General features: G+C 37.9%; 1 protein-coding gene across 1 annotated transcript; it reads left to right on the top strand.

The window, feature by feature from the left end:
• Positions 1 to 2986: 2986 nt before the first annotated feature.
• Positions 2987 to 11185, top strand: ESM1 (endothelial cell specific molecule 1). The gene is made up of 3 exons (XM_003899669.5): positions 2987 to 3734; positions 6806 to 6955; positions 9606 to 11185. Exons 1-3 carry the CDS (start codon positions 3398 to 3400, stop codon positions 9707 to 9709), a joined length of 591 nt encoding a protein of 196 aa, XP_003899718.1. The 5' UTR covers positions 2987 to 3397; the 3' UTR covers positions 9710 to 11185.
• The last annotated feature ends 3751 nt before the right edge of the window (positions 11186 to 14936 follow it).

The following is a 14936-nucleotide window of genomic DNA, read 5'->3' as shown; positions in this document are numbered from 1 at the left end:
TATGTAACAAACCTGCACGTTATGCACATGTACCCTACAACTTACAGTATAATAATAATAAATAAATTAAAAAAAAAAAAAAAACAGACTTATCTGGTAGAGCTGGTTTGTTAGGAAGGCACAGTAAGTATGGTACAATTCACTTTACCATAAACTACCTTCTGAGAGTCTGGGACCTGCCGAGGGCCTTTCCATTGGGCTACTTTTACCTATCCAGAAAAAAATCCTTGTTATTTGGTTAGAAGCAATCATAATGTACAAAATAAACACAAAATATTAATGCACATTACCAAAGCTTATTTTCCTAACACAATATCAGCTTTAAGAAAAAAAAAGCAAAGTGGCATTTTAAATATACAGGGTATAATGGGTTAAATAGATATTTGGTTTTATCATTTCTCTGCCCCCATTGCAAAACATCATATGCTGTATCCTTTGGACCCACAGATGGTATGGTTTGATCCACCTTAGTTTGAACTTACATTTTAGGAGTTGTGAAAATCTTGTGCAACTCCTCTTGCCTTTTCTCAATCTTTGACTTGACAACTGATATACAGGCAGAGCGAGATGAGAGACGTGCCAGTCCCTAGCACAAAGCAAGTGAAATGGGTGGACCTCGTCCACTCACTATCAACAGCTCTGCCATTATCTTATTGCTTTTTAATGCAGCTTAAAGTTGGCTCCTTGGTTGCTCATGCTCACGTTTCCTAACCCTTTGTGGTCATTGCTAACTTTCCTAATGGAATTCATTGATCTGGGCTCAAGGCTGGGGAAGACAGAAATCAACCAGATAAAAGTCTTACAGGGATTGTGCTGGGACAAATGGTTTTTGTTGGGTCTTGGAGGAATTGAAGGTTCCCTTAAACTGAGTTGTTAGGCACTGTGTATTGAGATAGTTCCACCATTGGTGAACTCTACTGGGCATATTTTCTGCACTTTCTTGTGCATTGTAGTTTAGTTTACTGTTTGGATTTGGTACTCTCAATTTACATTTGTTTAGTTGTCATTTACCGAAGGTATTATCAATTTGGTTTCTCTTTATCTTCCACAGTGGAAGAGTTTCATGTCTTTATGTGCTATTCAGGAGGACAAAATCCACTCCATTACTTCTGTATTACATCTAGTATAGCTTACCATGTCACCCACCTTGGGCGCCAGTTTGGTACCTGTATGTATTTGATTTTACAACCCTTAATCCAGTCTCCAGAGCTTGTTGGTCTCAGGATGGGAGTCCTGGCTTCACCATTTGCTAACTGTGTGATGATGTACAAGTTACTTAACCTCTCTAGGCCTCAGTTTTCTCATATCTAAGATGGAGATAAGAATAGCACCTAGCTCTTGAGGTTGTTTTGAAAGTTAAATGTGGTAATCTATATAAACTGCTTAGCATGGCATCTGGCACACAGTCAGATCTCTGCAAATGTTAGATATTATTATTAATCACTATTCCAGTTAACTACTCCTCAGAAAGTGGTGTTCAGTAACAAGGAACATTTTCCAGGGTCAGCCTAAATTGCGACCTAGGCCATTGAAACGATTGGCCATGAAATCATAATCATGTATTGTAATAAGCAATAGAATATGTGGCTCTGACATTAGACTAACATCCCTTCAATATACGGACCTTGGGCAAATTAACCTCTTTCTGACTCAGTTTCTTCTTTTAAAAAATAAGCGTGATAATAGCAGCCACTTCATAATATTGTAATGAGGAGCAAATGAGTTAATGCATGTAAAATATTTAAGCTATTAACAAATATTACCCATTATTGAAAACATCAGAGTGTGCCACCTGCTAAGTAAGTGCTTCTGGGGAGATAAAGTTAGCGTATTTCAAATTGGATTGTCATGAAAAATTTGGAAAATTTGGAAGCTAAAACTCTTGCTTTCATTTCCTACTGCCTCAATTCTCTGTATTCTGAATTTGCTCCTTGTATCCCCCTAAAATTGCAAAAGTCAATCATCAAGTTACATCCAATGCCCACTATGCCTCATCTTCTAGGGGAAACAAGAATTTTAGAGGTCAGGCAGCCTAACACTATCAATTCTCAAAAGAGGAAGCTGAAGCCAAGAGAAATCCTGTGAATTTCTCACAGTTCATTTGTGACAGACCAAGAATCACCCATTTTACTGGGTTGTTATTTATTAAGTGACAGTGAGTCTATATCTCTTTTGACAAGTGAGGGGGGGCATGGAATTCGGCATGTGGTTGGTGTAAGAACTCCTCTCTCTCCTCTTTAACCTTGCTTAATAAGGCCCTGGCACAGTTGATATTTTAAGAGGGCTACTCAGTTTTCCCAGAGGGACCTAGGCACGGTGACCCTCTGTAGCATGCAGACCTTGTTTCCTGAGGGGTAATGTTTCCCTTCCCTGTGACTTGCCTCTTGGGGGCTGTGTTCTGATTTTCCTGCTGAGCCACTTGTTGCCTTGGGCTGGCTGCCATGCTTGGCAGTTTTTAGCGAGGGCTATGATAGATGCCAGGAGGTGAGGGGAAGAGCTCTGGGTGGACTCAATCATTGGACAAGCAGACTTAGTGAAGGATGAGCCTTCCCCTGAGGAAGTTTTGGACCAGAAAAGTCCAACTGATAAGTTTTTCCAGAATTTAGTAACCCAGAAGCAGTGCCGAAAGAATCTTACCTCTCTTGTGGCTTTTTGTATTGATTTTAAAAGAAATTCTCAGAGGCAGTTCCACATTTTACTGGAAGCACAGCTACATCTACAATAGACTTAGATATATGTGACATGAATTGCTTTAGAAATAACATTTGAGGAGACGGGTGAGAGGAAGGAAGAGAGGGTCTTAAAAAATATCTCTATCAAAATATTTTCTTTCTTCTAAGTATTGAAAAGACACAATATAACCCTTTCTTCTTTCAAATGATCTCATGGCTATTTATTGAGGGGAAATACCAAATGTTTATTATTTTTTTTGAAGAAGCTTCTTCGGTCCTGATGATTCATGTTGATATCATTTTCCTCCTGACTACAGAGGCTGTGAGACAAAGCTACACCTCAAGTGATATGCCAGGGTCAGAACAATTCCCGTCCTGAAGGAGGGTGTGCGACCTTCTTTATCCCTCCTTCACAGACGTCCTTGGGCCCTTGAGACGGATGTGAGTGAGTTTTTCAGTCCTCATGCAAAACAACCATCTAAACATAACAGATGACATCAGCTTGGGCTTTTCAATTCCTGGATGGCAGCAGCGTGTTAATCCAGCCTTCATCCTGGATTCCATAAACTAAAACAAGAGAGCCTGGCAGGAGGACAGCGCTGCTGCTGGGTTAAGGAAATTGATGACGGGGAAAGCATGCGGGCAACCCAGTGTATAAAACTCATAAACGTGTAGGCAGAAGCTCAGCTACCAGTTTGGACGGCTGCTTCCCACCAGCAAAGACCATGACAGGGGAGCCCAGCCGGAGGCAGCTTGGAAATATGAAGAGCATCTTGCTGCTGACGACGCTCCTTGTGCCTGCACACCTGGTGGCCGCCTGGAGCAATAATTATGCGGTGGATTGCCCTCAACACTGTGACAGCAGTGAGTGCAAAAGCAGCCCGCGCTGCAGGAGGACAGTGCTCGACGACTGTGGCTGCTGCCGGGTGTGCGCTGCAGGGCGGGGAGAAACTTGCTACCGCACAGTCTCAGGCATGGATGGCATGAAGTGTGGCCCGGGGCTGAGGTGTCAGCCTTCTAATGGGGAGGATCCTTTTGGTGAAGAGTTTGGTATCTGCAAAGGTAAAGAGTGATCCCTTACCTCTCCCCTCCTGGGGCACGCTGAGAGCTTTTAGCCAGCTTGGGAAGTGAGGTGGCTTTGCTCCTCAAGAGTAAGAGGGAAAAGGCAGGTGGATTCTTGACAAGGCACTACGCAGGTATTGTCAAGGGTAGAGACAGAAGGATAGCTGCAAGTAGCAACTGAAACCAGTGTGCAGGAAGGCACAGAAAGAAATGTGGCATTTTACTCATTGCCTTAGGAGATCGCAAAAAGAAAGTTGCAATGGAAGATTTCGTTGGCTCCTTTTCTGGAAAACTTTAGAAACTTGACAGGTAATCTGTTAAGGATGGCTTAGGTGGTCTCTCCTCTGCGAGGCAGCGATTACAAAGGTCTGCACTAGATAACCTCTTGGAATGGCTTCTAGCCCCCAGATTTAGTGATTCTTTGATCTTGAAAGGGTCCACAGGATGGAGCGCCACTCTCAAGATCAAATATTTCTGATAAACACAAATGCACTTTGTGGAATAGAGTGAGCTTAAGTCATCTAACAAAATAACTCATTCTTCAAAGAGGGTCCCCTGAAGCATAAAACAAACCTCATCTGACTTTATAAAGGTTTTGGTCATCTGGAAAAATAGCAGATGGTGTTAAGACAAGGAAAAATAACAATAAAGAAAAATAAAAACTGGAAGTCTGTGAAGAATGAGGTTGACCACTAGTACACTTAAAGAAAAACTTCGTCAGGTTGAAATTTTAGCTAAATAATGTAGTTAAGTATTTATAGAAATTATTTGAAACATAGTAACTGTAGTTTAAAATATTTAACATTTTAAAAATGTTTAGAATAAAAAGAATGATGATTTAAAAATACTCTACCTATAGATATCTCATGATCTTATTATGAAGAGCTATTATTAAGAAGCAACACATGCTATAACCCCATCCATCAGCTGTATAATACAAGGAAGCTTTCAAAATTATAAAAAGGACTGAGAAATTTCTAAATAATTATTATGTTTTATGTATTTAATACATTTTTATGAATGATATTTATCCAGTATTGTGCTGATTTCATTAATTCTCCTACTTCTTAGACATATAATGTGTAAATTAATCATCTTTTAGTTTGCAAGACATACAAAATTTAAAAAAAAAATTCTTAAAGTATTAGGAGAGTTTTATTTTTTGCTCAGTTTATTTTTGTTTATATACAATCAGAAATAGAATATTGAGGAAATATTTTGTTTGGTGAACACATATGCATGTTTCTTTCAACTGAATAGGATCCATATATTTTGTAAATTATGGGGCTTATTGACTAAGAAAACAGTACTTCACATAAGGAAATTAGGGAGGAAGTGGTTAACACAATCATACTTATGATATAGCACATATATGCAGTGGATTGCTTTTTCTCTTGGCATAATATGCCTTTGTACATGTGATGGTAAATGTACATTACATATGGGCAAAGAAACAAGCTGTTGGCATCTGGAGTCTTTAGCACTGTAGTATTCTACTGAATGATCAAGATACTAAAAAGATATTTAAGATCGCTCTTTTTGGCTTTCTTCAGGTTGCTGATGAATCTAGTTTTAAACATTTTTCTCTCTGCTGGAAATAGGAGACTTTGTGAGCCTTAATAACTCGAGATGGAGATAATACATTTTGCCACCATCTCCCTTCTTCAGCTTTTTAAAAGAACATCCACATGAAAACTGTAAACTTCAGCTGCATATCCAAATGTCTTCTAAATATTCAGATGTCTGTGAACATCTTGCCTGGATTAACAATCAGCAGCCAACACATATTTAATGAACACTTACTATCTGCCCAGCACTGTTCAGTATATCAGGGGATACATTAAAAGTATCTCTGGGAATTTGGCTACAGTTTTAGTTTTCAGTATCACTGCAGGCACAGTCAAATCCCAATCCTGTGTGCTTTTCTGGAAGAGGCCTTTTCAGGATCCCTTTTTAAGATCTCTTCTTCCCGGCAAAGAGAACAGTGTTCAAAACCAGGTTCCTCTGTGATCTGAACCATATTGAAAAGAGCACTCTTAGATCTCTTTAAAAAAAGATATCTCATTGATGATCTACTTGGTCAGTGGAGTACTGACTGCTAGAGACTCAGATGGCTTACAATTTGTTCTTTACCCACCTGTGATTGTACATTTACAAGGTATTTTCACAACAAGAGAATATTCTATATCTAGTCTACTGGCTTTTAAAGGTTGGTTAGTCTACTGAGATGCTGTTTATTCTAAAAACAGCATTTTAAATAATTTTATGCATTTTAAATAAATGACTTTGCCCTCTTTATTTCAATGTAGGATGTTTTGGCATAAGTGTGAGCACTGGAGCTCTAAAAGCTTCTAGTTCTTGGTAGGTGTACAAACCTTCAGGGTGTATAAGCCCCGAGCTTTCTTGCTCATTTAGCATCTTGCATGTTAGCCTTGCAGAAGATTTTACTAGTGAGCACTCTTAACTACTGAGGGAGTCAGGCAAGTTGTATGACATGCCGTTTCGACAAATAAGGAACTTGATGAGGGTTGGAGCAGATGGAGGATTGATTGCTTAATGGTGAGCTAGGATGATAGCTCTCACTGGTTAGTTTGAAGACCTTTCCTATTCACTTAAAATAGTAAATTATCTGTGAATACAGTAGATTCAAAGATAGCATCACATTTTTAAAACTCCTTGAGGAGCTGATGCATATATGTCTGTTTAATTTCCCACCTTCGCTGAGCTGTTTCAGAGGTCATCTGTGAGAATTTATTGGTATCTAAGCAGAACATCACTGGAATGAAGACTGGTCCAAGGAGACTGGCTGTGTATAGCTGTCTTCAACTTAACTTTACATCATGACGCTAAGCCACTAAGCCTGAGGCATCCATTATCTGGTCTTAATGTGTGATTTCATATTTATGACTCAAAGTTTCAACTTTCAAATCCTGGGTTTGGAGAATTGGATTTTATTTTACATTCAAGTTTCATGAGGTTGGTTCAAATTGTAAGGCTATGCACACAGGGCTGTTAGGATGGAGACGTATTTACAACAAGCAGCGCCCTCTCCAATTTTCGTTTGTCCCCAGACTGTCCCTACGGCACCTTCGGGATGGACTGCAGAGAGACCTGCAACTGCCAGTCGGGCATCTGTGACAGGGGGACGGGAAAATGCCTGAAATTCCCCTTTTTCCAATATTCAGTAACCAAGTCTTCCAACAGATTTTTTTCTCTCACAGGTAAGCACTGATTCTGCTATAAGCATTGGAACAATAGCCTCATTTCAGTGTGAATAACTTAGAAAATATCTGTGAGTAGAATAAGATGTGGATTGGAATGATTTTATTTCCTTTGCTTTACTCAGGGGAACGGTGGGTGGTAGCTGAGTTTGGTTGCTGTTGCTGTTTTCTAAAAAGAGCCCATCAATAATTTTGAGGTTTATATATAATTTATCATAAAGTTTACCTAGTTTAAATATGATTTATAGGAGGATAAATATGATTAATTACCAAAAATCTGTAATAAAAAATAACCAACTGAGATATTATACAAAGTTCTTTAAATTCTTCAGTGATCTGTTTTATATATTTACTAGACAAAACTATTCATCTCCTAACTTCACATAGAAAAAGTACTGTGAGGAATTTATTGGATAAGCTTTAAGAGCCAAGATAGAAAATATAGAACATTTGTTTTTTTTAACCAAATGAAAGCATTTAAATGGAATAATTCCAAGTGTGTGTTTTTATGGATTTTGGAGAGGATAAGAAATAGTATCTGTGATTGAAATTTTGGAAATGAATGAAACTGTAGTAATATTTGTGTGGAGCTTGTTAGTCCATGTGTATTTCTTATACAGGTGTTAGAATGTGAGAAATGCACAACCTATGAGATGGTGCTATGTACATATTTGTTTATTTTGTTGAATAGATGGCTAGTACAGGAGAGTTCCATTAAACTGAAAGTAGCTCATTTAAAGCAACATGCATCACTAAAGTTTAGGCCTCCATTGCACAGAATGGTGACTGAAATGAATAATTATTGTATATTTCAAAATTGATAAAAGAATAAATTTTAAATGTTACCATTACAAAAAAATAAGTATGTGAGGTGATGGTTATGCTACTTAGTTTGATTTCATCATTCCACAGTGGAAATATATATCAATCATATTGTATCCCAAATATATACAATTATTGTCAATTAAAAACTATATTTTAAATTATAAAAAAATAAACAAATAAATAATAAGCCCAACATGTAGTCACAGAGACTGCTAGTATCAACACACTATAAACTTTTTTTTCCCCACCACAACTATAATAACAATTCAAGTCCATTATTATTTAGTTTCTGTTTTTGGTCTTTTGCACTTCAAATTAATAAAATATAAACTATTTGGCAAAGGTACTTGTTTTCTAATTTTACCTCCTTCTTATGTACGGATCAACTAAACATGTTACAATGAAGGGGAAATGTTATGTTTTTAAGTGAATTATTAGTTTTAAGTATGGTGATGCCCATAACAATACTTACATTATACTTACAAAATATTTCCACATCAAAATTACAAAAATATTTCCACATCAAAATTACAAAAAATTTTACAAAAATATTAAAAAAATATTTCCACATCAAAATTAGGCACTGAGATTCTTATCAGAAATATTTGAAAAAAGCAGTCAGTTTTCTCTCTTTTCTGACCTAGGGCATTTCCTTTCATTAGCTAAAGGTGCAACCAGCAAAAGATGATTATTAGTATGATCTTGGTAAACCTCAGTCGGGTCCAGGATGGAGAGCAGAATACCCTAAGGACCTCTTGGAGAGGTCCTTTGTAGTCTAGGGGCCTCTGTAGTCTACATGTGTCTTTGAGACTACATGAGACTTCCAGGTTCATGCGCTGGAGTTTACAGGACAAGGCTTGGGCTTCACTTCTGACACAGGCCTCACATCACCTCTGCACAAACCTGTTTGGGCCCAGCCTTTGAGAGCAGGCTAAATGGCTGCAAGCTTCACCAGCACTAGGACCCCCAGAGCACGAGCTTGTCTTCTCCACCTTTCCACCTGCTGGCTACAGCACTCTTGTCAAATGTGCTTCCTGTTCCCAGTGTTCCACTTGGCGTTTTTTTTTTTTTGGCAGTGAGCTTCCCAAGTTGGGAATTCACAAGTAACTTTTTGTGCAGGAGTGTCTTGGGGGAGCAAGATCTGGAATGTTTCATGGACTTACATACAGTCGTCTGCTGGGCCACGCTAATCTTCTTAAAGTGTTCCATATCAGAACGTGCACTGCCAAAGCAAGCACACCTCACTACTCCTAGAAGTAGAAAATTTCATTTTAGCAAATTTCAAATATTATAAACTTTTTTCATATGTAGGGTGAGAAGTGTCTTTATGAAAGTTCTACCCATTGGTCTGCCTTTTGCCTTCCAGATGCAGCAAAAGTTAATCTGTCTTTCATACCAGTTAGTGTAAGAATCTAACTTGAGACCTGTTTGTACAACATTTGCCTATTCCATAAGTATTTATTAAGTGCCTACTGTGTGGCAAGCACTGTCCTAAGTGCTGGAGATATAGCAGTGAGCAAAATGAAGTCCCTACCTTTGTGAAACTGGAATTCTAGTGGTGGAGTGAGATAATACAGGGGAAAAAGAGACAAATGCATGTAGAAGATAATGTCAGGTGATGATAGGTATACAAAGAGAAGTAATTCAAGGGGTGCTATTGTATATAGAGGTGCTCACTGATACAGAGCAGTGAATACAGTTAGCATGGAATCTTAAATTGATTAAAGATTTCATTGTAAATTCCATGTAAAACAAAATAAAGCAAAACTGTGCTGTCTTTGAGCTGTAGACGTTTGAACATGATTTGTATTCTGTCTACTTTCAGAGCATGACATGACATCTGGAGACGGCAATGTTGTGAGAGAAGAAGCTGTGAAAGAGAACGTTGCCAGGTCTCCCATAATGAGGAAATGGTTAAATCCACGCTGATCCCGGCTGCGATTTCTGAGAGAAGGCTCTATTTTCGTGATTGTTCAACACACAGCCAACATTTTAGGAACTTTCTAGATTATAGCATAAGGACATGTAATTTCTGAAGACCAAATGTGATGCATGGTGGATCCAGAAAACAAAAAGTAGGCTACTTACAATCCGTAACATCCCTATGACTGAACACTTGTATGTATTTGTTAAATTTTTGAATGCATATAGATTTGTTAAATGTGCATGTATAGTAAACTGAAGAACTAAAAATGCAATTTAGGTAATTTTACATGGAGACAGGTCAACCAAAGAGGAAGCTAGGCAAAGCTGAAGACCACAGTGAGCCCATTAGTTCTTTGACTTTGATGTACATTAGTGTTGGGATAGGGAATGAAGAGTTAAGAGCAGGAGAAGGTGGGGAGGGGGTGGGAGTGGGAAGTATAATATTTAGCCCTTTCTTGGTAGGTAGCTTCTGTAGAATTTAATTGTACTTTTTTTTTTTTTTTTCCACTTTGGGAAAAGTCAAAATAAAACAACCAGAAAACCCCTGAAGGAAGTAAAGTGTTTGAAGCTTATGAAAATTTGAGTAACAAACAGCTTTGAATTGAGGGCAATTTCAAAAGGCTACGGATGTAGCTCCCAGGTTACCTGTATCTGAAGGATGGTTCTGGGGCAGAGGAAACACATATACTTCCATAAATGGCTTTAACGTATGCCACGTCAGAGATAAACCTAAGAAGTATTTTACCCACTGGTGGTTTGTGTGTGTATGAAGGTAAATATTTATATATTTTTATAAACAAATGTGTTAGTGCAAGTCATCCTCCCTACCCATATTTATCATCCTCTTGAGGAAAGAAATCTAGTATTATTTGTTTAAAATGGTTAGAATAAAGCTATGACTCTATAAGATTTTCAAACATCTGAGACATGATAAATTTATTATCAGTAATTATAGTAATAATAACCGTAGTAAGCGTAAGAGAAACCTAGAAAAATAGAGTCACTCTGGATTTCAAAAATGTCAAAAAATGAGCAACAGAGGGTCTTTATTTAAACAGAAGTGCCGTGACTTAGGTGAATTTTCAATTTAAAGTAGAAAATAACTTTTTAGGAGGTTTGGAAAAGAAGAGTCAATTTTCAGCAGAAAACATGTCAACTTTAAAATATAGTTTATTTTCATATTTTTTTCTTTTAAACTTGGTTGATAAGTGGAATTAGGAGTATATTTGAAAGAATCTTAGCACAAACAGGACTATTGTACTAGATGTTGTTAGGAAATATTTCAGAAGTATTTTATTTGAAGTGAAGAACTTATTTAAGAATGATTTCAGTATTTACCTGTATTTTATTCTTGAAGTTGGCCAACAGATTGTGAATGTGTATGGGAAGGCCTTTGAATGTAAAGCTGCATGAGCTGTTAGGTTTTGTTTTAAAAGGACAAGTTTATTATTGTTCAATAAAAAAGAACAAGATACAGCTTCTCTGTGTTGATATGTGATTTTGTTAAATTGCTAAGTTATTTTAACAATTCATTCTATAAATAAGAACTCTCATGCATATTAAAGGACAAGTTCTTCAACAGAATTTTCTGCTCTGGATAAGCTTCTTCTATTGATACTGGGGGTCAGGATATTTGCTTCTCTGCCTCACATTTTTGATCTACTCATTTTTTAGAGCTTCCTAAAAGTAGGTCCCAATATATTAACTCATTCTGCAAAACAACAACAAAAGGTAAACACTTCTGTTGGCATCATTAGTTAGCTGCAGAGCTAAGGCTTGAAATAACCATTTCTATTTTGCTACCTGGATGGCTCTTGAGGTCCTAGACTTAGAGTATTTTTTCTTCTTTGTTTTGGATTCTCTTCCTGGATTTTGACATTTTCAATGGTAGAAACTTTGCCATTAAACAGCTACTGAGTGCTCCTTTGCACTCTTCCATGTTCTGTGAGGAAACCCCTTATAATTAAATCTCAATCAGTTGTTAGCTGTTTGACTGAAGATTACGGCTCTAAAAACATTGAACAATTTTTACGTTTATCATTTTAGGTTTCTCACTCATGCTCCCACTCATAATTAATACTAGCATTTTATTTTCATATATTTTCTAATATTTTTGAAGGTGGTTACTTTTTAGAAAACATAGCCAAAGACAAACCTTTCGGTACCTATGGAAGAAGAGATTATTTTACAACTTTGAAGCTTGAGTATTGTATTCAAGAACAGTATACATTCATTCAGCCTTGTGGGCAAATTATGAAAACATTTTAGGTGAATTGATAAAAATGCTAAAAAAAGTCTATATAAGAAAAAATCCTGTTGGCTCGAATTAATATATTTTGTAAGATGGTAGGAATTGGGTGTGAATGAGACACAAAGTTCAATGAATGCCAGATATTTACATTTTTATTAACTGAAAATCTCTACTTTCACCTATGTGCGAGAAAGTTTGAGGCTACTCTGTCAGGGAGTGAGGTTATTTAAAGATCTGCCCTCTTGGTTTGAAGCCCGGGCCACAGTCCAAATGCTTCTTTGAGGAAGTGTGGAACAAGAGCTAGACTGGAGCAGAACTGGCCTCTGTTTCGGGCTCTGCAGTAACCACCTGTGTGACCATGGGCAATAAAATCAGATGAAAGTGGGCCCATTTGCTCTGAGTGGCAGGCATATTTTCTAGCTGCCCAGCTTCATGGTACTGGGGGCTCTTCCTGGTTTTCACCCCAAAAGCTAGGACCTGTCTATCCCAAAGTGCTCTGCAGTCTTACAACTAATCTTCATAGAAGTGGTTTCCAAAATCTTTGGATCTGTACACCTCTGACTGCATATTTTGCGAGTGCAAAATTTTTTTGAGCATGTAATTTCAAACTATATACTCACTATCGTATTAATATATTGTGTTCATTATAAAACATACACTCAAACTAGACATTTTTTAAATGAAGAGATAAGAGATATAAATAGAAGTTTTGAAATTTTCTTCCCACACTTCAATGGACCATTCCAGAAAACACTTGGGAAACAAGAAAATTCCATAGATCAATGGGCCCAATCTCATTTGATATTGGAGAGAAACTAAGCTGAGTCACAATAAATATTTCTGGAATGAATGGATGCTTGGATGAATGAATGGGTGGATAGGTATATAGATGAAGGTAGGAAGGATGGATAGGAAGAGGGATGGATGGATGAGTATTGCATGATTGGATGACTGAAGGGATGATTGGTGGAAGGATGGATGAATGAATAAATAAAGGAATGGATGGATGAGTGAATGAATAAAGGATGGATGGGTGAAGGAATGGAATGAGTAAAGCATATAACAGGCCCTGTGTCTTCACCAGAGCAGCAGCTGCTCAAGAAGACAGCCTTTCCTCCCCTTTCGCCTGCCAGATCCCTGACTGCCCAGATACTTATCCTTCCTGTTGGGTTGTGAGGTGATTGAAAATGTTGAGGGCCTACACAAGTTAGTGAATCTGACAAATAGAATTGTTCAAAGCAACAAAGACAGGAAGTGCTTCTCCCTCAGGCATTGGGGATATCACCAGTGGTAGCAAAAAGGGTAAGGTAATTCTTATAGTCAGACCAGGTTGTCATTTCCTGTGAAAGGCAATTTGGGAGGACTGTTCTTGCATCCTGCATTTTATTCCCTCTTTCACCCTGGTCTCCCTAGGCATAAAGGATCTATAGGTGTCATTCAACACCAGGCAGATATTTAGAGGGAAAAGTGATTATTTCTGATTTCCCATCAGTTATCCTAGTCATTAAACTGAGACCTAGCATTACAAGGGTGCCTGACATAGAGTAGTGGTTCTCCAACTTTAGCATGCATCAGAATCACCTGAAAGCCCTGCTAAAACACGTATTGCTGATTCAGTAGGTTTGAGGTGGGGTTCAAGCATTTTCCATTTTAACAAGTTCTCAGGTGGTGCAGATGCTGCTGGTCTAGGGATTTATACTTTGAGCTACAAGACAATCTAGATTTGTTTAGAAAGGAGATAAACTAAGGGATGATCAAAACTAATCATTGTTGACCTTATGAAAGAATGCATTGCAATATATCGTAACTAGCTGGTACACTTAATTTTTTTGAAAACTCTTATTTTGGAGGAGGGGGCAGGGTCTTGCTCTGTTGCCCAGGCTGGAGTACAGTAGCACAATAATGGCTCACACTAACTTCAAACTCCTGAGCTCAACTGATCCTTCCCCCTCAGCCTCCTGAGTAGCTAGGACTACAGGCACAGACCACCGCACCCAGCTGATTAAATTTTTTTTTTTTTTTTGTAGAGACAGGGTTTTATTATGTTGCCCAGCTAGTCTTGAATGCCTGGTGTTTAAGCTGCTGAGAAGTCAGAGAAACTTTCGGCTAAACTGTGGGAACTTTGTGGGGACAAATAGAGGAAGAACACAAAAGGAGGATGGAAGTAGAAGAACCAGAGACTTGGGAAGTAATCAAGTAATATAGTCTCATAGAAAAAAACAGCATTCAAGAAGAGTGAATGGCGCCCTGCGTCATGGAGAGAAAAGGCAGAACCAGAGTCCTTAGGTAGGCCCTTGTGACCACAGTGGAGCTGTGTCCATGGGGAGATTGGGTGAAACGCAGACAAGGGTATGAATGCTGCGTGGGAGGTGAGCACTTTTTCATAAGGTTGTCTGGGAAGGACAAAGGTTTAGTTTGCAATTAAAGAGAAAACAGAGTTACAAAAGGAGTTTCTTTCTTTTCACCCCAAAGCCCCACTCCCATGGTTAGAGAGACACCATTCCAAGGTCAGGACCACCAGTCAAAATGAAGATAGAGACTTTATGTAGTGATGATATAGTTTGATTTGCTTACTTGAATTAGTTTATAAAATTCCACTTAAGTCAACTTTTGAGACATAATACTCACAAAATAGATGCATTGATACACTTCCCAGCCCCTGAGAGAATATAGGCATGCATGGTAGTCTGTTATTGGACTCCTGAAGAAGGCCCCAAGGAAATCTAGTCTGAACCTTTTATTTTACAGATGAAACACCTAGATCCAAATAAATTCAGTGATACAATCTTGTGCATAGTGGTGAAAACTCTACTAATTAACATCGTCCCATGTGTAGTCATTTAATTTTTAAAAATGAAAATATCAAAAATTTTTAGTTTACGCACTCTATATTTTAAAATATACATACATATGTAGGCTTTAAAAAGTATACATTCTTTTTTTTTTTTTTTTTGAGACAGTCTCACTCCATTAACCAGG

Source organism: Papio anubis, chromosome 5 (assembly GCF_008728515.1).
Source record: "Papio anubis isolate 15944 chromosome 5, Panubis1.0, whole genome shotgun sequence".
Taxonomy (NCBI): domain Eukaryota; kingdom Metazoa; phylum Chordata; class Mammalia; order Primates; family Cercopithecidae; genus Papio; species Papio anubis.
The sequence above is the reverse complement of the archived record's forward strand: the minus strand, read 5'-3'. Positions and strand labels throughout refer to the sequence as shown.

What these genes read in the sequence shown, in the direction of transcription:
- ESM1 (XM_003899669.5), top strand. Translation starts at nt 3,398, where the DNA reads ATGACAGGGGAGCCCAGCCGGAGGCAGCTTGGAAATATGAAGAGCATC. An exon ending in AGAGTTTGGTATCTGCAAAG is followed by an intron (nt 3,735 to 6,805) that starts GTAAAGAGTGAT and finishes GTTTGTCCCCAG; the next exon opens with ACTGTCCCTACGGCACCTTC. An exon ending in CAGATTTTTTTCTCTCACAG is followed by an intron (nt 6,956 to 9,605) that starts GTAAGCACTGAT and finishes GTCTACTTTCAG; the next exon opens with AGCATGACATGACATCTGGA.